Raw genomic sequence first — 25,057 nt, 5'->3', positions numbered from 1 at the left:
TTTACCTATTTTTGTTTTTCGTACAATGTTTACGGTAAGATTAATGGTCGATTAATATGCGCAAATAGAAAACTTGGGCTACCTGTGATGGTGTCTTTTATTATTGTTTTTATCGGGTTTGTAGTACACGTGACGCGTTGCTAGGGGACAACGCCCACCGGTAGGGACTGGTATTGAGTAGCGTCGCGCAGAATTCTGGGCTTGCTGTCTTGCGTGCTCAAGTTTACCGATTTCGGATTTTGGAAAACTGGAGCGAACTGCCCTATTTAGAAGCTATTTTACCCGAAAACTCGCCTTTCTTATGGATCTCCAGTCTTATCAGAGAATAAGTTGATAACGAAGCTTTTTGTCGGATTCGAAATTATGGTGAAAATCGGGCTATGGGGAAATATCTCAGCTGGTTTCGAGACGCCTTATTGCCCTGTATAAACTCCTAAAACCACTCGCCGGTGTTTGGAAAATGCAGTCAAAACGCGAGCGAGAGAGTGAAAGAGACCGTGAGAGAAAGGTTTCTAGGCCAAGTAGGTCTGGTGTCCACTCTCCAAGAAACAGCAGTAACTCTTCGGGGTCCGGAGTGATGATGGTAGGGCCAAATTTTCGTGTCGGGAAGAAAATTGGATGCGGGAACTTCGGTGAACTTCGGCTAGGTGAGTTGCACAAAGTTTCCCATCGCGCCCTCGGTGTTCTTCATAAGAGGACTATTTGGTTAGAGCTCCTCTTGCTCCGGTAATTCCCGGAGTTTCGCTATGAAAGTAACAGATAAAGTGTTAACCTGACGCTGTAATTTCTTGATTTATCATCAGGAAAAAATCTCTACAACAACGAACATGTAGCGATCAAGTTGGTGAGTGGTCGGGCGGTCTGACTGTTGATGGCTCGCACGTCTGCCTTATTTTATGTATATGCTTTTCGAAATCCTTGCATTTCTTAACAATATTTCGTTTTTAGGAGCCCATGAAATCCCGAGCTCCTCAGCTCCACTTAGAATACCGATTTTACAAGGCTTTAGGCAACGCTGGTGAGTTTATTTTCCTATTTATTACATATTCTTTCCCCAACAAGAACAACGACTTTCACTACTGTACTATAATAAAAGATCTTTGTAGAAATGACGGCGAAAGGCAGGAAGTTACGGAGAAAACAGCCATATTACTAACTTGGAGAGCTGTTGAAAATATCAAATTATTTTTCGCTGCCTAAAAAAGCAGCCATCGCAGGAACTTTAATATTTCGTAATATTTTTTCTGGAGGGATCTTGTTTGTTTTTACGTCAAGATTTCATCCAAACCGTGATCTCTTGAATGTGGTATACAAAGTCCATGATAAAATAATTCCCGTTTTGGCTTTGCTAATAAAAGGGATCGGGCCCGAGTAATCAATTTATTCAGACGCTTCTTCGTCGAGCAAATTACTATCTGTGTAGTAAGATACGCCAAGCGCTTGTCGTTTAGCAAAGGGAAGACAAATGTTATCCGTTCCTATGAGTACGAATGAGAGACGTTATGTATTTGTTCTGGGGATTTTATTTCATTCTTACTCGTCTTTCAACATCAATGATATTATTAGTAGACTAGCTCATTTTTGCCTCTCTTTAACCAGGACATGAACGAGAGCTAGTTTTAAAGCCGAAATTTATTCATCCTATCTATCCTGTAAATATTGCTTCACACACAAAAAAATTAATGTTGTTTTTGAATTTTCCCTGGATGGGAAATTTCTAATCTTTAAGCCCATCAACTACACTTTATGTGCTAGTAGTTTTAGCTATTATTCACATATGTCAACTTTTATTTTACCCTATCAAGAGATTGTGTCTCAAACCTATTGTTATTCCAAAACAGTTATTATGCTACATGAATCAGCTAGTCATTTTACTACTTTTAATTGTTAACTAATAAAGTCTTGCTATGTCGTCTATTCTAGAATAGATAGACTGACTCCTGACAAAGGCAATATTTCAATAGAAACAGATAAAGCTAGCTTAACTAGTTAACAGACAAGTTTAATTCCCTCTTGGGAAATTATTGATTTGTCCCAGCACATAATTTTCAATCATTACACATGGCTATCAATCTTACCACTGCAAACACATTTAGTGAGCAGCATTGATTGAAACAATATGACTTTAACAACTTACCTTTTTAGTACAAACTACAAATTTCCTTTGAACGATAGCTATTTACTTTTTTTTTATATTTTACATTGTTGTTTTTTTCCAGATAAAAGACTTGGGCAAATTTAATTTGGTATTCTGGGAGGAATCTTGAAATTTATTTTCTCAACTGTTAAGATTCGATTTATCATGTTTAGAGTATCATTCATTTCTTTGAACATTTATCGTCTTGACGAAATCTCAAAGTATAGTAGATACTTTGCAATATTACTAAATCATCTTGTAGTCTATGTGTCTCGTTCTGGCCTTTCATGCATTAAATAGTAGACAAACTACCACTAAGAACCAAACTAGCCAACTGGATGATTCAGCGGGGGAAGGCCCCATTTGTCATTACTTATAGTCTGTCTGCTTAACAACAAATGATCAGCCATACTTGGGGAGCTGTACTTGGATTGGTGAATTTTCTATATGCCCTTTTATTTGCCAATAGTTTCTACCCTAGTCCAACTCTTCTTTTATGTGCCTGTTGAACAAAATGCCAGATGCAATGAAAAACTTTGACTTCCCCAAGCCAGTAGGAGGTCCACAAACTTGAGATTGCTTATTCTATTCTGCATCTCCACACCTTTGAAAGATTGATTTTTTTTTGAAAGCTTGATGTTTTTTTTTACTGATAGTGATGGAAGGACTCGACACCATTTTTTATTGTCACCTTACAATGTCACTGATTAACACTGCGGGTGATGGGGCAATCATGCCAGTAAATTGCATATATATATAATATTTTACAGTATAGCTTGTATGCTTATTCCCTGGTATAGCATGTATGCTTAATCCCTGGTATAGCTTGTATGCTTAATCCCTGGTATAGCTTGTATGCTTAATCCCTGGTATAGCTTGTATGCTTAATCCCTGGTATGGCTTGTATGCTTAATCCCTGGTATGGCTTGTATGCTTATTCCCTGGTATAGCTTGTATGCTTAATCCCTGGTATAGCTTGTATGCTTAATCCCTGGTATAGCTTGTATGCTTAATCCCTGGTATAGCTTGTATGCTTAATCCCTGGTATGGCTTGTATGCTTAATCCCTGGTATAGCTTGTATGCTTAATCCCTGGTATAGCTTGTATGCTTAATCCCTGGTATGGCTTGTATGCTTAATCCCTGGTATGGCTTGTATGCTTATTCCCTGGTATAGCTTGTATGCTTATTCCCTGGTATAGCTTGTAAGCTTATTTCCTGGTATAGCTTGTATGCTTATTCCCTGGTATAGCTTGTAAGCTTATTCCCTGGTATAGCTTGTATGCTTATTCCCTGGTATAGCTTGTATGCTCACTCCCTGGTATAGCTTGTATGCTTATTCCCTGGTATAGCTTGTATGCTTATTCCCTGGTATAGCTTGTATGCCTATTCCCTGGTATAGATTGTATGCGTATTCCCTGGTATAGCTTGTATGCTTATTCCCTGGTATAGCTTGTATGCTTTTTACCTGGTATAGCTTGTATGCTTATTCCCTGGTATAGCTTGTATGCTTATTCCCTGGTATAGCTTGTATGCTTATTCCCTGGTATAGCTTGTATGCGTATTCCCTGGTATAGATTGTATGCTTATTCCCTGGTATAGCTTGTATGCTTATTCCCTGGTATAGCTTGTATGCTTTTTACCTGGTATAGCTTGTATGCTTATTCCCTGGTATAGCGTGTATGCTTATTCCCTGGTATAGCTTGTATGCTTATTCCCTGGTATAGCTTGTATGCTTATTCCCTGGTATAGCTTCTATGCTTATTCCCTGGTATAGCTTGTATGCTTATTCCCTGGTATAGCTTGTATGCTTATTCCCTGGCAAGGGTTTCATTAGCGGAAGCGCAAGCTATTTTCCACTGAGTGCCGGCTACTTTTTTTTTAAAGGTCTTGAACTAAAAAAATAACTTCCACCCATTACTTATCAATCTCCACCACCTACTCTGAAAGTTAATGAAAGCCCTGCCTGGTATACTTATTTCCTGGTATACCTTGTATGTTTATTGCCTGGTATACCTTGTATGTTTATTGCTGTTGTTTGGCCTTTCAGAGGGGATCCCTCAGGTGCATTATTTTGGTCCCTGCGGCAAGTACAATGCCCTGGTGATGGAGTTGCTTGGTCCAAGCTTAGAAGACCTTTTTGATCTGTGTAATCGCCAATTCAGCCTCAAAACAGTCCTGATGGTAGCATTACAACTGGTAAGAAGAATCTGTCCCATGTTTTTTGTGAGGTTGATGAAATCATTACACAGTGCACCCTTACATGTACTATGGTCAATTCAAGTCTTTAGGGAGGTTTTGTTACACAAAAGTTTTTCTCCAACTCTCCTCCCCTCCCTCTAAACCTCTCTGTTATCAACGTGAAAAAAGCTTTAGGACATTTAGGGCTCTCATGAACTTTCAGAGTAGGCGGTGGAGATTGAGAAGTAGGGGGTGGAAGTTTTTTTATCTTTTTAGTTCAAATAAAATTTAAGTTGACTTAAAAAAAGTAGCCGGTGCTCAGTGGAAAAAAGCTAGCGCTTCCGCTGGGGCCTAATGAAACTCCTGACATTTAATATGCATGCTAGCTCCTAGCACCATGCTAGTAAATTTACCTGCTTTATTGTATATCTTATTTGAATGTTGGCTGATAAATTTTCTTGGCTTATTTCAGATCTCAAGAATTGAATATGTCCATTCCAAGAACATGATCTACCGTGACATCAAACCTGAGAACTTTCTAATAGGGAGGAAATCAGCAGGGAAGGAAAAAACAATAAACATTATTGACTTTGGTCTAGCCAAAGAATACATAGACCCAGAAACTAAAAAGCATATACCTTATCGGGAGCACAAAAGCCTAACGGGAACAGCCAGATACATGAGTATTAATACCCACTTGGGAAAAGGTAAGCAGTATACAGTGATGCTTGGATTGTGCACCATTCATATACATAAACCTAACTGGTTCTTATGTTGTTAGTATAAAGTATGTAGAAACTGAACTTTTTCTCTACCTATGCATCCCCGTATGGTAATAGGTTGATTGCTTATATATGAAGAGATGATCAATTTATGTTTGTGAACCTATTTAGGCTTAATTTGCTTTATGTACCTTTGTCTTTAATTCACAAGTTTTTTTATCTATGAATATTTTCTGTTATAAAATCATGAAAATGCCCTAACTATTATGATGTCACTGCCTTGATTCATCACAGAGCAAAGTAGAAGAGACGATTTAGAAGCCCTAGGACATATGTTCATGTATTTTTTGAGAGGGAGTTTGCCCTGGCAAGGCCTAAAGGTAAGGAAGACAGAATTAACAGAAAATCCCAAAGGCAAAAAAACCATGCAATTGCTCGCTATTAACTTGGCAAGAGTAAATGTATCACATCCTTGTATTCCTACAGTCTGTTGCACAGTTTATTTCATATTAGTGGCAATATCTTTTTCTAGGCTGACACATTAAAGGAGAGATATCAGAAGATAGGAGACACAAAGCGTGCCACGCCCATCGAAGTCTTATGTGAAAACCATCCAGGTACATTGGTTATGCACTTCTTTAATATTTGTAGTGCTTTAGCTTGGTAGATGTTAAAGCTGCATTGTCACCAGTTTTCTTCTGGTTGATTACGTAAGAATCTCCGATGATTTTTAATGGAAAACACGAAAAATATTTAAAAATATAGAAAGCAGTGTGTCTATTGGAAGTTTCTTTGAGAATTTGACTGCTAATTTAGAGTGGATGGCCTGTTAAATATTTCGGATTCGAATATATTTTTTTGTCTTTTAATGGTTGAGCTTTCCGTCGGACCTCCGGTAGTAAACTGGTGACAATACGGCTTTAAGCGGTTCTATTGTTATATTAGCTTGACCCTCCTAGAGCATCAAGCTTTATGGAAAAATCATTTGGCAAAATAATAAAAAGTAACATGCTTATTACCAATATACGAACACCTGATATGGCGGGACAAACATATAATAAGCTAGCATTATTTAGTTAATCAATAAAAGGAACGCCAAAGTAAATTTATGTATGTTATGATTCTGTACCAAGATAAAAATAGGTAACTATTTCACTATGATAGGCAGAAAATGGCAAGTAGAGAAATCACTTATGCACAATAAATGGCCCGGTTATCGTTTGTTAACATTAAAATTGAAAATTGAATTTCCTTGCTTTTCAGTATTTAAGTATATACTATAACAATATTTTTAGCTAAATGTAGCTTTCGAAGATTATAAAAACACACACAAGGTGAAAAATTCTACATCTATGTGGCCTTGGGTATAAATGAACTTGCATATTAGGGGGCATTTAGGTGCATTTTTTCATATTTATTTTTAAGACTTATTGGGAATTGTTATTTGCACAGAGGCTTCCTTGCATAAATGTTGATTTTGCTGCCATGGTTACTTTGCACATTTTTTTGTTGCACATTTTAGTCTGTCTGAGACATGAAAGTGTAATATGGCTCTGTTTAAAGTATTTATGATACCAGATTAATGTGTGGACCTCCAACACCCACTTACTTTAGGGAAATATTGCAGAGCTAGATTTCCTGTTTGAAATTGAGATTACTGAATAAATGTCACTTTGAAAATCATCCTCGGAGACCCAGGGGTATTTTTCTCTAACGTTTCACTTGCGAGAAAAATAATCCTTGGGGAACAGTAAGGAACAAACTTGGCAAAAAAGCCGTCCCTGGTCCCTGGGGATTAAGGATGTCAAAAGCTGTCATCAATCAATCTTTTTGGAGGCAAATCACTGTGGAAAATCTTACGTGTTTAGATATAGTTTACTATTTCGCCAGCTCGATCTTTTGTAATTTACAAAAGCAAAATGAGTTTGATTTCTCTACTCGGAAAAGGCAATCGTGAATTATTGCCACGTTTGCAGGGAAACAGTCTCAGATAATTAAAAAGACACAAGCTATTCGGATCACATTTGCTTGAAGATCAACTCTCCTTGATTACTGGAAGAAATGTATCACAACAAGATGGTTTTACGGACTTTATTTACACATTTTGCAAGCCAAGGACAGACATTCCCCCTGTAAACTTAATCTTCGGTGCAAAGTAATAGCTTAACTGTCAAATGACTGGAGCATGATCCTTGCTTATCCCTTGACTAGAATGTCAGTGTCCTTTTGGATGGAAATATCGGCGGTACGTTAAGTACCTACAAAAGCTGTTCTGGCTTCAATGAAGACACTTAAAACGTGTTTTTACCGCTGAAATGATGTCGGGAATTAGCCGTTCAAATAAGAAGTTGTTCACGCTAGATACCATATTCGTTCTCTAGCCAACACAGAGCACCACGGGAGGTCGACCAATCACAGCTTACCATAGGTCTCGATTTTTTGCCAAGTTCGTTCTTTACTGTTCCCCAGAGGTTATTTTTCTCGCGAGTGAAACGTTAGAGGAAAATACCCCTGGGTTTCCGAGGATGATTGAAAATTCGCCAAAAACAGAAAAATAACTGATCAAAAATATTAACTGATTTTATTTTCAATGCAAGCTCATACGGCGTTGATATAATTGCATATGACGCTAACGAAATATGAAATAAAACTTTGGTTTCTATTATTCTACTTTGACAGATGAAGTTCATTTATTTCATTTGTATAAATTTAACCATCTTTACTCCAATCCCATTTGGTGAAGAGAAATATTGAATCCAAAAGAAGTATCAACCACCTAACCATCCCCAGCTATTTAGTACTAGCTCATATCTTTTGTTTGTTTGTTTGTTTTCAGAGGAAATGGCCACATATCTTCGCTATGTTAGGAGGCTTGACTTCTTCGAGACACCAGACTACGAGTATTTAAGGAAACTTTTCCGAGATTTAATGGAGAGGAAGGGATATGTGGAAGACTTTGAATTTGATTGGACACACAAACAGATAGTGAGTTGAGACTTGGTGTTTGTATAATTAATATCAAAGTCGCGTACATGTATGACACTACATTTTTGCAATAGATGTCTCATTGAGGGTTTGTTACATTTTTAGAAATATCAGTCACAGCAAAAATGTAAAGAGTGACATAAATTGCTTGATTTAAGTCACAATAAACAGCATTGCTTCCCTAAGATATTAGGAACATAGTAAAAAAAAAACCTGAGAGTGACATAGTGATTGAGCTATACAAAAAAAAAAAGAGAACCAAAAACATCTAGTGTTTGACACAGCCTTCAAAAGTAAAAAGGACAAACTTATATACAACTTCCTCTGTTAATTCATTGTTCGCCCCATAATTCTTGAATTTCCTTGTCTTGATTTTTACAAAGAAACATCTTCTGTGCCCACAGTCAACTTTCACCCTTCCAGACCCACTACTTGAAACTCACTCTTTTATAAAACCAGTATTTCCTAATGGGAAAGTCTGCCTATAGTTTCCTTTGTTTTTTGTTTCAGCCAAGCCCTTTGAATTCAGTCACACATGGTGGAGACCATACCAAAGACACACGCAATTACCCCAGAACGTCCGAACGGATTACTTCTACCTCTGGGACAAACAAGGTACCTTGTGTTGTAACTGATGGTGGGTGTTTTTTTTTGTTGTTGTTTTGTTGTGGTCAAATTTTATAAATTTTGTTTTATGTCCTGATTGGAGAAAAGAGCACTATCGTTAAAGTGAGTTTATAGTTTGATCCAGCATCATAAAATCAAGGTTCCTCTGAACCTGTTCCTTGTTTCCATTTACATATGATTGTTACCTTGCTTCTTTGTCAGTCCGTGCAGGACAGAAAGGGAGCATGGGCGGAGCCCCATGGGCTCAAGAGTCCTGGGATGCTGGCACCCACAGCAGACCGTCTTGGGGGTTCCGTGCAGGTGGTGAGCTCCACAAATGGGGATCTGGGGCCAATTGATGACCAGAGGCTTGAGGCCAAGACGGGAGGTGCTCCCCTTAATAGCCAACCAGAAGTAGAGATTGAAGAGACAAAGTAAGTGTATTAATGTGTGTGTAAAGTTCTTAGTACCTACCATTCCTATATGTTACTTGCGTAAATGAAAAATTGACTGCCAATTAGCCCATCACACCTCACGTACAGTTGTTGCCATATAATGATGCTAGCAAACTAGATCACTAGCTTGTTCATTTTATTTACTAATTTAATATATTATTATAAGTAGTAGTATTGTTGATGTTGTTGTAATTATTTTTATTTTTAATTTCCAGGTGCTGCTGCTTCTTCAAGCGCAAAAAGAAGAAAAAACAGCCAGTGGCCAGACACAAATAATTCACTTGACAATATGAACTCTTACTTACCACATAGATTGTGCGGTTGTCCAGCATTATAAGTACATTTGTGAATGTTTTGTAGAAGTGAATTTTATATGGAAAGAAAGAAAAATGGAATCTGTAGAAAAGATACTGTTTTTCAAACTGTAAGGGTGTTCCACAGAGCCTTTCCTGGGCCCTCTTTATTGAGATTGTACAGGTTATCATGGCATTCTTATTATGGTATGTTGTTGTAGTGGTACTGAGCTTGTTATTTTTATCAAAATGTTTTTTCTATGGTAGATTTTTTTTCACAACAACTCCTCTATTTTTCTTCTTCTGACCCAAATTATCTACATACCTTATTACTACAAACAAGTATTTAAAGCAAATTAATTTTCTATTGTATCCATAGTTTTAAATAAAAAATCTCCAAAATTATAACAAAAACATATGATGATGATTATATTGCACAAATAAAGCTCTGTGGGACACCTTGAATCTAAGGAAATGCCTCTTTGTATGATACCGTTGAGTATTGTGACTAGTGTTTTTATCGAGTCTACGAAAATGCTGGACGAAGGAATTGTGTGTGCAAGTTAGCAACTTAAAGTTGACTGAAAGCTGTTGCCCCAAATGATTATAGGGTTTTCATTCTACATTTTGAACATAACCGAGTGGGCACAGCTTGATGTACATTCAGCACACAACGAGATCAAGCTTCTTTGTTTATTTCACAATCAGATGAGCATGCCTTTACAGATTTTGTGAACTAAAACTTGGTGTATATGCCGGATATACACTTCTTACACAGGATTTTGTACAATGTGTGCTCATGATATGAAAAAATGCCAGTCGATCATGCCATGTGATCGTTTTATTCACCTCGTTCAAGAGGATGTTTTATGCAAAAATCATGTAAAAAGATCTCATATAGTTAGAAAAAGCTAGCTTGTTATTCTGAAACTTCTGAAATTACATCCAGTCAAAAAAAATTGTGAATAGATGCTTGACATTCTAGTAGAAATCTGACATGTGTGTACTTGTCTATTTTCTTATTGTTCTTTGATTGACCTACTAAGGGACATGGTCATAATTTTCCTGGTAGGGTCCTAGAGGGGTAAAACGGGACACAGGATTCGCTTTGATTTTAGGTCAGGATTTTTTTTTTACCGGCGAACAGGGAAGGGAACAGGATTTGTGGTAAACAGCGAGTGAGTAGATAAGGTTGAAAACAAAAGCTACTGGAAATGTATACATCCTCCCCCCCCCCCCCCCCCCCCCCCCCCCCCCCCCCCCCATCCCCCATGACAGTCTATTAATTTTTTAAAAAGAGGTTGACACATTCCCAACGTCACCGTGGTGCACGCCTTTGGATATAGGGTATAGCTCTGGTGTTTTTTGTGTGTTTTCTTCCACGCAGCACGTTTTTTCGGGATCTGTGCTTTTTTTTCCTTTTTCCACCCCACACCCCCAATGGTCGGCCCCTTATAAACCATTTCTTTATATGCACTAAAGTTGATGTAACGCTAGCCCGTGTGTCTCTTTTATCGTTCCTTATGAAGTGTATATCGGGAAGCAATTAAGATAGGGTTAGTTTTATTTTTCCTCTCCAAGTTTTATTTTAAAATAAAATCGCCTGATACTCGGGCTAATAAAGCGCGAAAATTGCCACGTGCTTACTTTACTGTTTATTATTGTATTATTGGTTGGTTGCCACATAGGTATCAATGTAAAGCCGTCTGCTTTTGTTCTTTCTATCCTAGAAGAAGGAGTAAAACGTTCCACATTTTTGTTTTTATTTATTCATTTTTATATATTTTTTTTTTATTCCAAAAAAACTTGAGTACACCTCCTATATAGTGCTTCTTACTGAAAACGAGGCTTCGAGTCCCCGTTGCCATGGTAATCTTTAAATCGATTGAATAGAATTGATTTGTTTATTCGTTCGAGAGCATTCCTACACAAGGGAACAACTTGTGACAGAAAAGACTCAAATCTCGGTAAGTTCAAATGCCTCTAGTCTCCAGGATTTATTTTAACAATATTTAGTTTAACTTCCTACTTATTTTCCTTTTTTTGGGGTTAATTTTTACTAGAACTCGTGCCCAAAGTTGTGAATGTTTGTGGCCCTAAGTTGTTGTGAGAAAATTCACATCATGTCTTTGTGGATTCTTTTCCATTTCGATTAATCTATACATTGAATTCTTTAGGTTAATTAAGCTTTTTACTATAAAGTGAAGATTTCATTTAGTTTTAGCCATACTGTGCGAGTTCCGTAAACTAAAAACCCGGCGTAATTAATCGATGAAAATCGATCATCGGTTTGGGAATCGATAAATCGATATTAATCGATGAAATCAGCCGATTTATAGCGATTAATATTGGTAATCGATTATTAATCGATAGTCACACGAAGATATTCCTTAATTTCATCGATTTCAGAGATGATCATTGGCTGTCATCGATTTACTGGCTTCGATATTATTTTATAACATTCTCCGGGCCAACAAATGTTAATAATGTGAGTTCGTGTATCGAAAAATACGTTTACTGAATGACTGTCGTTGCGATTGTTGATAGCCATTAGTGGACTTATGATTTGTTGAATTAACAGAAATGCCCTTTAATGTATTGCCCATTTTGTCGACAGAGAACATAGTCGCTTCACTCATCTTGCCACGCAAGCCCGGCTCGAATTACGCGTTTACTCCGATGCTTGTATGCAGGAAGACACAATATAAATGGCATTCGTTCTTTTATTCAAGGATCCACAAGGGTCCGTCAAAGGGAAAGGGGGTGGGCCAGCGCCATGTTTCATTACAGCTAATCTCTGCTATTATAATCTGTATAATCAGAGAGGCTTATAGCTCTGTTGCTGCCCGTTTCAAAAAGGTATCATTAAGGGCCTTTAACAATGAACGTATACTAAAGAAATGATACATGTGTATACTCTCTTATGTTTTTTGCGATCATTCAGATCATATTTAATGGAAATCGATATTAATCGATCATGGTACCATCATCGATTACTAATCGATGAAAGGTCACAAATTTGCAGATCATCGATTAACCATCGATTTCCAATATTAATCGATTGATTAGCATCACTTGATTTCGATTGATATTGGTTTTAATCAATTATCGGTTTCATCGATTAATAACGCTGGGACTAAAAACCATGCTTTTATTAGGTCAAATTCACGGCAGTACGACACTTCCGATAATGATGTTTTAAAATTTAGGTTTATAGATAGAAGGTCAAACCAGAGGCAAATATTTATCTCAATAGCATACAATTTAACTATTTTATTTGAGCTTCCTGTTTCAGACTACTTAGAACATTTATAAAGCCCCATGAGAAACAAGACTATAACGCACAAGCACTGTAGTTGTCAAACTTTGACTAAAAGTTTACTTCAGTTTTCTGTAATGTTTCAAGTTTAAGCCCACTCCTCTATAGATAAGTATACTTATAAGTAACCTCCTACCAAAACACACCCTGAATGGTGTGTTTTTCATTCTAATTTTCCCATTTGTCTTTTATACATAACGCAGCTCTTCTACTCTATCTTGCTAAAATGATTCTTAATACCACATCCCAAGTTATTTTACAAGTTATTTTAAAAACTTATAAGTAAGCTTTATGTTAAAATTATTTGCCAATGTCTACAGCGAGGATGATTGAGACTCAAAACAAGATCCAAGCTCCCAAGTCAGGCCCAGAATTCCTATCAGCTTCTCACTTTTCCATCAGTCAAGAGGACAGATGGGGACCTGGGCGAGACCCAAAGGCCTATCAAAGCATCTTCAAAAAGGACTACCCCCCACTGCCATTAACAAAAAGAGGGCGTATCCCTTCACCGCCACCAGCAGGAATTATGCATAAAGATGATAGATATGCAGATCATGCTTCTTTAACAAGAACCCATTTTGTTGAGAAACCGCTGAAAAAAACACAGTACTCAGGGTCTGAGTATGCTCTCAGGAAGACAAACTTCAAGATGGATTCAGACACTCAACTGAAGTCTTTCGACACCACACATAAAGAGTACTTTCCTGTGCGCTCCCTCTCTAATGCCCAAAACCCTGCTGGTACTGGCAAGACAGAGTGGATGAAGAGCTCTATACCACAAGGTTTGGAACTAACATACCTATAAATCATAGACCACAGAGATGTAAAGGTTTTGAGACTTAAGCCACTGCTACTTCATGTCACTATGTTTGATTTTGACTATAAACACTCTACTGCACTATACTACGCTACTACAGGGGTACAGTAGTAGAAAAACTTTGGTGATATATCAGGCCCCTTATGACGTGCCTAGAGGTATAGCTCCTCCCAAATTCTAGTTGTGGTCCTCATAAAAAAACTACCTTTTTAGGAATTTATTTTATTTATGGGTCATGATTTCTTTAGTCACCTAAAGCCTGTGTAAATTCATTTCTAATAATTTCAGGCGACAAGGAAAAAGAGCTCTGGCCCCAGTCTGACTACAAAAGCAGATTTCTAGGAGAGCAGCTTGGAAGAGGTTCATTAGTAAGAGTGAGGGGAGACCAAGAGGGAAAGGATACAATCACAGGTGACCGACGGACACAGAATGGCCAATTCAATACTACTACAAAAAGTGAATTTATTGGCCACTATTTGCCAAAACAAATGCAAGATCCAGCATTAAAGGTAAATACATTTGCGAAAGGATACAATCAGCTTTTAGTTTCCTTCCAGGCTGAAGGAGTACAGGGATTTTGACCAACTTATAGTAGACTACAGGGGTTTTGGACAACTTTAGTAGACTCAGGGGTTTTGGACAACTTTAGAAGACTACAGGGGTTTTGGACAACTTTAGTAGACTACAGGGGTTTTGGACAACTTTAGTAGACTACAGGGGTTTTGGACAACTTATAGTGGACTACAGGGATTTTGGACAACTTATAGTAGACTACAGGGATTTTTGGACATCTTATAGTGGACTACAGGGGTTTTGGACAACTTTAGTAGACTACAGGGGTTTTGGACAACTTATAGTGGACTACAGGGGTTTTGGACAACTTTAGTAGACTACAGGGATTTTTGGACATCTTATAGTGGACTACAGGGGTTTTGGACAACTTTAGTAGACTACAGGGGTTTTGGACAACTTATAGTGGACTACAGGGGTTATGGACAACTTTAGTAGACTACAGGGGTTTTGGACAACTTATAGTAGACTACAGGGGTTTTTGGCAACTTAAAGTAGACTAAAGGGATTTTTGGACATCTTATAGTGGACTACAGGGATTTTGGACAACTTAAAGTAGACTACAGGGGTTTTGACCAACTTATAGTAGACTACAGGGGTTTTGGACAATAACTTATAGTAGACTACTGGGGTTTTAGACAACTTGTGGTGGACTACTGGGGTTTTGACCAACTTATAGTAGACTACTGGGGTTTTGGACAACTTATAGTAGACTACAGGGGTTTTGACCAACTTATAGTAGACTACAGGGGTTTTGACCAACTTATAGTAGACTACAGGGGTTTTGACCAACTTATAGTAGACTACAGGGGTTTTGGACAATAACTTATAGTAGACTACTGGGGTTTTGGACAACTTATGGTGGACTACAGGAGTTTTGGACAACTTATAGTGGACTACAGGGGTTTTGACCAACTTATAGTAGACTACAGGGATTTTGGACAATTTATAGTGGACTATAGGGATTTTGGACAATAACTTATAGTAGACTACAGGGGTTTTGGACAACTTATGGTGGACTACAGGAGTTTTGGACAACTTATAGTGGACTACAGGGGTTTTGAACAACTTGGCCTAATTTTGGCCAAAATATCAAAATATATCAAATAAGTCTGCAGATAATTGTCTGTAGCAAGCCTTAAGTATTGGGAGCACGATACAGAAACATCAAGAAAGCAATGGGGGTCACAGCCACACCCGAACTGGCCATTTCCTTAAAATTTTTGAAAACATTGGGGTGGGGCTCATGCTACCAGTGCCCCACCGCTGCTACGGCCCTGATTGTATAAATACATTCCTTGCATATTTTAGTAATACAATTATTCATCTGACTCGGATGCCATCTTTCTTCACAGGCTGGAGGCTCCAACATACCACAGGGTGACCAAGAGAAGTGCAACTACTCAACCTCCACACAACAGGTTTCATTTCGTCGTCCAACCATCAGCAAATTCGCCCCATTCAACAGAGAGGAGGCAGTTCACAAACTCAGACAAACGACATTCCAGCTAGGGGACAGGCGTGTTCCCCATCATCTTCAGAGCACTGCAGCTCATTCTTATCCTTGTCCATCTCATACAGGTGCATAATAGTACAATAGCACCCATAGGAGTCAGGGAATCCCTTCACAACCCCCCTCCCAAAACACACCCTGTTAATGGCATTATGGAAATGACCAGTTAAGGCATGGCTGTGCATTCATCTTGCTCCATGTCTCTGTATCTCTCTATCATTAATGCCCGATGGGGGGGGGGGGGGGGTAGGGGCTACGATAGGGTACAAACACAAACAAACCTCCAAGTTTTAAGGCCCTTCTTCACCTCATTATTTGACATTTTCTTAACTTTGCTACTTTAATTCCAGATCGAAGCAAGGCCGTTAATCTGAGTATGGGTGATAGTAGTTTCCCCCAAGGAGACTTGAATCCCATGCGCTCGCATGAGAGAATCTGCCGCACTACCAATGATCTTTTCTTTGGCCATGTGAGTTTAAAGACCTCTCTGCTAACATATACTTTAATTAGCTGGAAGCTCTAGATAGATAGGGTATTTGTGAGTATGCCATTGGATGCAAGGATCAACCATCCGAGCTCCCCTCTTTTTTATAAAAAAAATTGTTTCCATCACCTTTCACCAGCAAAAAGCAATGCAGAACATTATGACACATCATCATCACTGGCTTGCTTGCTTCAAGCGAGCCTTCAAGCATTTTTTTAGAATGCAACTATTTGAGCAAGACTGATCAACTTTCGTTGGAATAAGACTCCTTAATACCGATAGCTTGCAAAATAGCTCAAAATAAAGTTTCGAATCGACGATGTTGAAGAAATAAAATGTAAATAAGAATTGTTAAACGAATTTGTGCACGACTTTGTAATCTGTGCACGGCTTTGTAATGCTTTATTTTTAACACTTTTTTCCTATCTTAGCCGGCCCTTGGACACAGAAATCCCATCGTGGATGGGTCGAACCTGAGAACCGTATCTAATGTGCACCTGGGCGGGGCGAAGGGGAAACGTTTTTATGACACGTCCATGAAAAGCGACTATCAGGCGGTGCCGTGTACATACAAACAACCTGCTTCTGGGACAACCACAAATAGCAGTATACCTCTAGATTATTACGGTAAGCAAGCGCTAGACTATTACGGCAAGCAACCGCTACTCTAGACTAAGCAGCCGCTAGCTATTACGGTAAGAAGCCGTTTGACTATTATGGTAAGCAACTGCTAGACTATTACGGTAAGAAAACGTTAAACTATTACGGCAAGCAACGCTAGACTTTTACAGCAAGCAACGCTAGACTATTACGACTCTATTACGGTAAGCAACCGTTAGACTATTATTACGACAAGCAACCGCTAGGCTATTATTACAGAAAGCAACCGCTAAAATATTGAGTTGAGCCACCGCCAAACTATTACAGTAAGCAACCGCTAGACTATTACCGCAAGAAACCGCTAGACTATCACAATAAGCAACCCGCTAGACTATTACAGCAAGCAACCGCTAGACTATCACAATAAGCAACCGCTAGACTATTACCGCAAGAAAGCGCTAGACTATCACAATAAGCAACCGCTAGACTATTACCGCAAGAAAGCGCTAGACTATCATAGTAAGCAACCGCTAGACTATTACCGCAAGAAAGCGCTTAACTATCACAGTAAGCAACCGTTAGACTATTACCGCAAGAAAGCGCTCGACTATCACAGTAAGCAACCGCTAGACGTTTACGTTGAACTCCTGCAAAGGCTAGTGCGGTTAACAAATGCTAGATAATTACGGAAATCAAAAGCTAACACATACGACTAAATAATATATGCTTCTAAGATGTCGTAACCGCTAACTTGTCGTCCACAGCTGGTGAAGTGACGCTTCCCACCACTTGGAGTGACTTTCCTTCCCATGCAGGGTTCCCAAAACTCTTGCCGAACCCAGCCGCCCTCAGCAATGTAAGTATTAGTTATAGTCAGGACACAGAAATCGGGCATCGTGACACAGAAACTGGGCCACGTGACACATAAACCGTGCCACGTGACACAGAAACCGGGCCACGTGGAACAGAAACCGGGCCACGTGACACAGAAACCGGGCCACGTGATGCAGATTTGACCAATCGAAGCTCAACTTTAAAATTTTGACATTTTGAAGTAAACACTTTTGGCCAATGAGCATTTAGAAACTTTAGAGCTCCCTTTTGAATCAATTCGAATCAGGTTGAAAAAGCGTGTGAACCCTCTTTTGATATGCTGGATGTTTTTCAGGTCAGATGGGAGGGTTTGATTGGTCGGGGTTCGCCTTCTTATTTGTTTATAAATATTACAAATGGTTGTCTTTTTAAAGCATGCTCCAAATTAGAAAAACACCCGAAACCCTTCCATGCTTCTTGTTTGTCTGAAATTGGCTAATCAACTTATGATTGACGTGTGTACGTTACTTTGCACTTTCAGTTGAAAATGTCCCATATCGTTCCACCCATTCCCGGGGAGCGCGAGTTCAGCACGACTCATCAGAGAACCTACACTCCGAAAAAGACCTCGCGACTTGATAGCAAACTAGGGAGTCTTCAAAGAAGTTCTGTACCGATAGGGACCCTGGATCGATACCAGTGAAACTGTGGTGTTTAAGCTTACGTAAAAAAGAAATAAAGCACTTTTTATTCATTTGATAATATCGATAGAGCCCTGATCAACATAAGGTCTCTAATAAGTAAAACCATGTGTTATATTACATACAGTAGAAAAAAGCACATTTAACAATTTAGGGAGGTTTCTAGAATGATACAGGTAATATAGAACTTTGTCTGGACGTCTAAAGTCGATACAGAAAATTACGAAATGTGTTTCTTTAGAAAACAAATAAAGCACGTATTTTCTTATTAATTTAGCAAAATTTTTTCGATTCCGCTGTCATATAATTTCTAGATGGGTTCCATGGAATATGGCTATAAAAAACTTTTCACGTCACAATTTGTTGGAAAACGACTAAAATGTATCATGGTGCATTTCACGTTTGGTTCTTTGAGTTTTCTTTTGTTCTCTCGTTGTTGGGCATTTGCCTATACTTACAACAGATATAGCAAGAGCCATTTAGGAGCTTACGGACGTTCCCGTACAGCTTTAGCAAACGAGGTCAATGAAATATTTCTTATTAGACGTTTTGAGAAGAAGGAAAAATATATTTTAAGTTCTACTTGACTCTTAATCAGTCGAGAGTGGGGACCTCTCGCTGGGGTGACCTTTGGGAGCGCCCACAAAGTACCATGCTTGGGTCTTCGAGCATGGTCAATAAGATGCTCATCTGTCTCTGATAACTGTTTCCTCTGCTTCATATGCATTTGATGTGGCATCTTTTACATGACAATATAGACATACATCGAGTCTTGAAGTCCAACTTTATCAAAACACTCTCCTCTTTGGAGCTTCGCGTAGTCGTAATTCTTTGAAAGATCCACCACGCATTTGGTGTAGTACGCGATGCCAAAGAAGCGGTAACCGCTCTCCTTGGCAAGTTTTGAACAAAGCTTGACGACTTTACTAAAATCTGACCAGTCCATCTCATTGCGAAAGTCTTTCAAAGTTTCCTTCCATCTGGCATCGTAACAACCTAGACCGACTAAACAGAGAAAAAGAAAAAACATATTTTCAAGGTAAAATCTTTATTAAGTATAATAGTTTACAAAAATGATATCCAACCACAGGTGACAGTTACATCCTAAAAACCCGTGAGTTAATCCGTAACACAGACAGTTTTTCTATTGACATGATGACCAATGAAAATGTGTCATATTTATGAGTCATATTTATTTAACTGAATGGTTCAACGACGATAATAATAATAATAATAATAATAATAATAATAATAATAATAATAATAATAATAATAATAATAATAAGAAGAAGATGATGATGATGATGATGTTGACGACGATGATGGTGATGATAACAAATTAGGCCATTAACAATGAAGACGACAGAAATGACAGATGCATGGTGATGATGACGATGAAATATGATGATGACGATGACCATTATGATGATAATCGTGATGAATGTTAATAACTTAACCACTTACGTATATTAAGGCAAGTCCCCAACCCTTTACATTCCTTCGTTTGTTTTTTGGAATTGGGCGGTTCGCAGTAACGTCCCCCGAAAGCAGGGCTGGGATTGGTGCAGAGGCGGTCACGTGTCTGGGTGCCAGTCCCACACGTCTTGCTACAGACGCTCCAACTTCCCCACGTCGACCATCCTCCGTGCACTAAAAGGAGGCAGACAAACAACAGCAACAACCTTTTACTAACAATTATGAAGGCAATGCGGTAATGGCGACTTGCGAAAGCCGATCCGAGAAAAAAGGCCACCCATTAGGGAATATCGTCCCCTCCAGGCGCGTACACAGGGGGGTTCGAAGGTTGACCCCCCCCCCCCCTCGGTGGCCAAAAAGTGGGTAATTTCTTATTAACTCATGACTATGCACCCCCCCCCCCCTCTCCTTTCTCGGCCAATCCTGTGCCTTCCCTCAATGAAAAAAAAAAAACAAAGAAACTTGCAATGGATCCTGAACTGAGTCCCCAGATCACGGTAGATACAATGGCGATTGCCATTTCCCCTTCACTATATCCCCTCGACCCCCACAGGTCTTCATTGGTTTACCTGGGCATGGAACGGCAGAGCACAATTTCTCCTCCCGTGCATCCCCCTGACAGGGGCGTCCACCCTTGCTTGGGATTGGTTGATTACATCCGCGTGTTCTGTAGTGTTGAGCCGCTCCACATGTCTTAGGGCATGGGCTCCAGCTACTCCATGCTGACCAGCCGCCATCAGCTACAGGGAAAAGGAGATATGAATAATCACGCTTACAGGAAAAGGGGGTATGAATAATCACGCTTACAGTCGAGTAAAACTTATTGATTGACAAGCTGCCATCAGCTACAGGAAAAATGAGGCATGAATAATCGCGCTTACAGTCGAGTAAAATTTAAATTTTTTATTGATAATAATCAACAATATGCAACACAACAACAATAACAACAACAAAAAAAACGCAGCATTACCATGACAAAAAAACAACGACAATACAACACTTGATAGCTACTGAACACAACACACCTCAGCTAGCAATAACAATAGATAACAGGAGCCACAAAAAGATTTCAACAACAGAACCTTAACAACGACAAACAGATGACAACAACACTCGAACATAGTTATAGCGACATGACACCACCAAATACAACATCACCATAGCGACATGACACCACCAACTACAACATCACCATAGCGAAATGGCAACTCCAACTACAACATCACCATAGCGACATGACACCACCAAATACAACATCACCATAGCGACATGACACCACCAACTACAACATCACCATAGCGAGATGGCAACACCAACTACAACATCACCATAGCGACATGACACCACCAAATACAACATCACCATAGCGACATGACACCACCAAATACAACATCACCATAGCGACATGGCAACACCAACTACAAAATCACTAGCTACGGGTGTTCACTTCAAAATACCAATATTGTATTTTATGCCTTTGAGGGTCTACATTTATTATTGGGCCGATGTTTTACTGTAATGAAAGTCTACTGTTAAGATGCTTTAAAAAAATACTGTGAGCTGTTAATTAGACCATTTTTATTGCTTTTTGTGTTATGCTGACAACCCGACATCTAGACCCTCGTTTCAGCGATTATCAGACAATGTTGTTCTATATATTTTGTGCGCGGTTACCTATCTCGCAGCATCGTCCCCTGTAATGACTGCTACAATAGCACTGGTTGGGCACAGGCATCCCACCATTGTGGCAGAATCGGTTACATGGCTGGGCTTTACGCAGAGTGGGACACGGACTTCCACCACATGCAGGTTGCCTAGTAACAGTGCGCGTGGTAAACTGGGTGCCAGTACTTCCACACGGCGCGGAGCATGCGCTCCATTCCCCCCAGCCGCTGACCGCACAATTGACAGCTCCACACGACCTCCGTCGCCGACGGATCCGGAAGCCGGCCTCGCTTTTATGAATGAAAGACAAAGCTGCCACGACAACGAAAATGAGAAGTCTTGGGTTCATTTTCTTGAGGCAACGCAGTTTTCTAGAAAGAACTAAATAAAATACATTGTCAAGAGGGAGGTAGGCTGGGGAGGAGGGAAGGGGTGAGAAAAGCCGGAAGAGCAAATCTAAGATGACTTGTCCACTGCCACACTCTTGCTCTCGGGAAACTGCGCAAAAATGTGTTGTTGATGATCGCGAGGCAAGAGAAGTTGATTCGTTAGAAGTATTCTGTTAACCTAATTGGTCCTAGCATATTATGCAACTAGCATATTATGATAGTTGTACTAGCATAATCGACTCGCCCCTATCGGCCGCGCGATCGCTTTTTCTTCTCTCGCCCCCTCTTCCCAGTCCCTCTCCCTTGAGCCGCAACACAGGCTACTACCTCCCAAGTATTGCGGAAGACTTACTCATACGTACGCGTCTGAAAATCTAGTTTCTAATCAAATTACGTCAAGGAAACCAGAATTGTATTCCCTAAATAATCATCCCTTCTACTTTTATACAGAATCTCATGAAGTAATCATTAGAAAATTACCCTGGGTACCAGAGAAAATATATGTCTAATAGAAGGTTCTCGAAATCGAATACAAAATAAAGGATAGTACGGATTACCTGGGATGCTATCATAGAAATTATGAGAGTTTAATTCGAGAAAGAATAATATTTTCTTACCTGACAGGGAGAAAATCCACTAGACTGCGAAACCTGCTGCTTGCTAACTTGGATGCGCATGCAGAAATGAGCGGTTGTTACTTAAAGCGTTTGTTTATGACGATTGCGGATTTCCTCTCTTGCATCATTGCAGTGCGTTTCAGAGTTAATCAGGAAATGCATGTGTCATCGAGGCGAGGAAACAAATGCCAGGTCCAAGGGCTGGCTATAGGATGATCCAACCAGTCTTTAAAAAAATCATTTAAAAATGAACCTTATATGAACATGTATAAATCGGTCAGATTCGTTATTTGTGTGCACATAGTGAAAATGTATATTCAATGCACTCTATTAGTAGGATTGCGAAGTGCCAGTTAATCATTAACTAGTTAATTCATCCGCCGGAATGCGTGACAATGACTTCCTCTGCGTCTAACGGCCGAGATACAGATCTTCTGCGAATGAGGACAGGGGAGATTAAAATTTAACCCTGAAATCCTCGTTAGATACGGCAAACAAATTCCTTGTGCTCCCCTTTGAGTGCTATTTCAAAATATTGTTTAGCTAGCTAGCGTTGCGGCGTCTCTCGTCTAGGGAGGGAGATCTTCTCTCCCTAGTCCCCTAGGGGATATAATCAAAATAAAACGGGTACATCTTCTCAGGCATGTCCACTTACGGGAACGTATTAGGAATACTTGCTAGGGATACACAGGGAGCAAGGGTTGTCCAATACCCTCAACCGGAGTCCGATCGTGCACGATCAGGTGGTAAAACGTGTATACATTTTTCTGGGCTCCAAGGTAGTTCTTTAATCTTGTGCGGCCTTGAGCATGAGTTATCGGCATTTAGAAAATATACCGAGTAGTTCTATGGTCGAGGGGGCATACTTCGTCTTCCGGTCGTGTCTAATCGTGTCTGGTCGTACGACCGGAGTTTGGTGGTGGACGAACGGAGTGAGATAGTTTGCGGTCGTTAACATGTTTCTAATTATCGACACGGGTATTTTCATGGATAAAGGGGGTGCTGGTGTAGGCCATGATGCCTTGCGCACCCAATTTGTGTAGGCCATGATGCCTTTCGCACCCAGTTTGTGTAGACCATGATGCCTTGCGCACTAGGCTTTTACACAAGTTGCTCGGCAACTTTTCGGCAACTTTTGGTTTTTAGAGCAACTATTAGGAAACTTTTACATTTCGGCTTTTGCATTTGCATTTGCCACCAAGTTTGTGTAGGCCATGATGCCTTCCTAACTCGTTAGCGGTCAATTACTCTCCTTACAGCTTATTCATTTGTAATTTTGTTATGAAAAGGCAATTTATGCAATTAAAATTATGATGAATTAAAAAGATCATTCCTGAATGTTCGCAAACATCAAGCATTTTTTTTTATAAATATTGGACAATGGGCAACTTAAGTTAAGCATCTTTTGATCACCTTTTTAAGAATTTGGTGGCAACTTTTAAGAAATTGAAGCAACTTGTGTAAAAGCCTATTATTGCGCACCAAGTTTGTGCAGGCCATGATTCTTTGCGCACCCAGTTTGTGTAGGCCATAATGCCTTGCGCACCAAGTTTGTGCAGGCCATGATGCTTTGCGCACCCAGTTTGTGTAGGCCATGATGCCTTGCGCAACCCGTTTGTGTAGGCCATGATGCTTTGCTCACCTTGTTTGTGTAGGCCATGATGCCTTGCGCACCCAGTTTGTGTAGGCCATGATGCCTTGCGCACCCAGTTTGTGTAGCCATGATGCCTTGCGCACCCGTTTGTGTAGGCCATGATGCCTTGCGCATCCAGTTTGTGCAGGCCATGATGCCTTGCGCAACCAGTTTGTTGCACCGAGTTTGAAGTACTGGGTAAGAGTGCCAATACAAGCAGCATGTGTCCATCCTAGCCTCCTCCGCAGGCAACTCATAATGAAAAGGACGGAAAGAATGGGTTACCTGTGGCGAAATTGCGGAGGAGATAGACTAAGGAAAACTAGAGAGACTTCCGTTTTTTTTTTTGCCACAGGAAACCCAATCCTTTTTTTTCTTTTTCTGGTCTTTGAGATGCCTGTTTTCGTAGTTGTGATTCTTGAAATGGATTATAGTAATGCGCCACTCACCAAGAAGCATCACACTGTGATGGCTAGCAGCAGATAACATTCTTTATAATTTGTATACGTATTGAGATGTTGGAGTGCAGTATAAAATCCATCCAGTCTTCAATAACAACTTTCCGGGGCAGCACGTCAACTATTGAACACAGTAGGTCGTCCTTGTATGCTTGCCATGTTTCGAATTCGGCGCGTGCTGTATCTGCCTTGCGGCAATCGAAAGGTACTGTTTGCCTGCGAGGCAGTTAAACTTGCGCCACTGCGACAGAACGCACAGCAGGTCGGCAACCCTACACGCATGCACAAAAACACACGAGCTCAAGTCCCTTGCCTTAGGCGAGGATATTAACGATTCTGAAAAACTGTGGAATTATCTAGTATTTTTATATGTTTCTACATATGTTTCTACACGATTGTATTAATGGGTATTTTAAGCCAATTGGGTTGTGCTAGATCCTTGATTTTTGACATTTTGGTCTTTCGTTTTTTTTTTCGACTATTTGCACGTCATTTGACTAGATATTTCCCCGCCAGATTCAGATCACGCGTGAGTAACGCAATTTGCCTTTTGGAAGAGTCCTGAATTGAAGGAAATTCTTTCTTTAATTCTACGTGAATGTGATTTACCAGACCACCATAAGAG

General features: G+C 39.7%; 3 protein-coding genes across 4 annotated transcripts; 2 read left to right on the top strand and 1 right to left on the bottom strand.

Moving 5' to 3' along the window:
- Nucleotides 1-205: 205 nt before the first annotated feature.
- Nucleotides 206-10,379, top strand: LOC5505624 (casein kinase I). The gene is made up of 11 exons (XM_001626339.3): nucleotides 206-647; nucleotides 804-844; nucleotides 949-1,018; nucleotides 4,186-4,334; nucleotides 4,789-5,023; nucleotides 5,333-5,418; nucleotides 5,571-5,655; nucleotides 7,875-8,023; nucleotides 8,534-8,638; nucleotides 8,852-9,063; nucleotides 9,300-10,379. The coding sequence occupies exons 1-11, from the start codon at nucleotides 461-463 to the stop codon at nucleotides 9,358-9,360; spliced, it is 1,380 nt and encodes a 459-aa protein (XP_001626389.1). The 5' UTR covers nucleotides 206-460; the 3' UTR covers nucleotides 9,361-10,379.
- Nucleotides 10,380-11,227: 848 nt separating this feature from the next.
- LOC5505644 lies at nucleotides 11,228-18,466 on the top strand. Of its 2 annotated transcripts, none has more exons than XM_001626340.3 (8): nucleotides 11,228-11,344; nucleotides 13,017-13,478; nucleotides 13,802-14,022; nucleotides 15,439-15,664; nucleotides 15,947-16,065; nucleotides 16,512-16,707; nucleotides 17,445-17,536; nucleotides 18,035-18,466. In XM_001626340.3, exons 2-8 carry the CDS (start codon nucleotides 13,022-13,024, stop codon nucleotides 18,194-18,196), a joined length of 1,473 nt encoding a protein of 490 aa, XP_001626390.2. In that variant the 5' UTR covers nucleotides 11,228-11,344; nucleotides 13,017-13,021; the 3' UTR covers nucleotides 18,197-18,466. The 2 variants fall into 2 exon arrangements, with proteins under 2 accessions (XP_001626390.2, XP_048583917.1); XM_048727960.1 differs by lacking the exon at nucleotides 11,228-11,344 and adding an exon at nucleotides 11,792-11,865.
- Nucleotides 18,219-23,314, bottom strand: LOC5505625 (adhesion G protein-coupled receptor B1). The gene is made up of 5 exons (XM_001626357.3): nucleotides 22,342-23,314; nucleotides 21,345-21,716; nucleotides 20,240-20,410; nucleotides 19,659-19,844; nucleotides 18,219-19,199 (listed from the first exon to the last, which is right to left on the bottom strand). The coding sequence occupies exons 2-5, from the start codon at nucleotides 21,682-21,684 to the stop codon at nucleotides 18,937-18,939; spliced, it is 960 nt and encodes a 319-aa protein (XP_001626407.3). The 5' UTR covers nucleotides 21,685-21,716; nucleotides 22,342-23,314; the 3' UTR covers nucleotides 18,219-18,936.
- Nucleotides 23,315-25,057: the final 1,743 nt, after the last annotated feature.

Source organism: Nematostella vectensis, chromosome 5, assembly GCF_932526225.1.
Source record: "Nematostella vectensis chromosome 5, jaNemVect1.1, whole genome shotgun sequence".
Classification (NCBI taxonomy): Eukaryota; Metazoa; Cnidaria; class Anthozoa; order Actiniaria; family Edwardsiidae; genus Nematostella; species Nematostella vectensis.
Note: the sequence above shows the minus strand (reverse complement) of the source record. Positions and strands in the feature narration are given on the sequence as shown.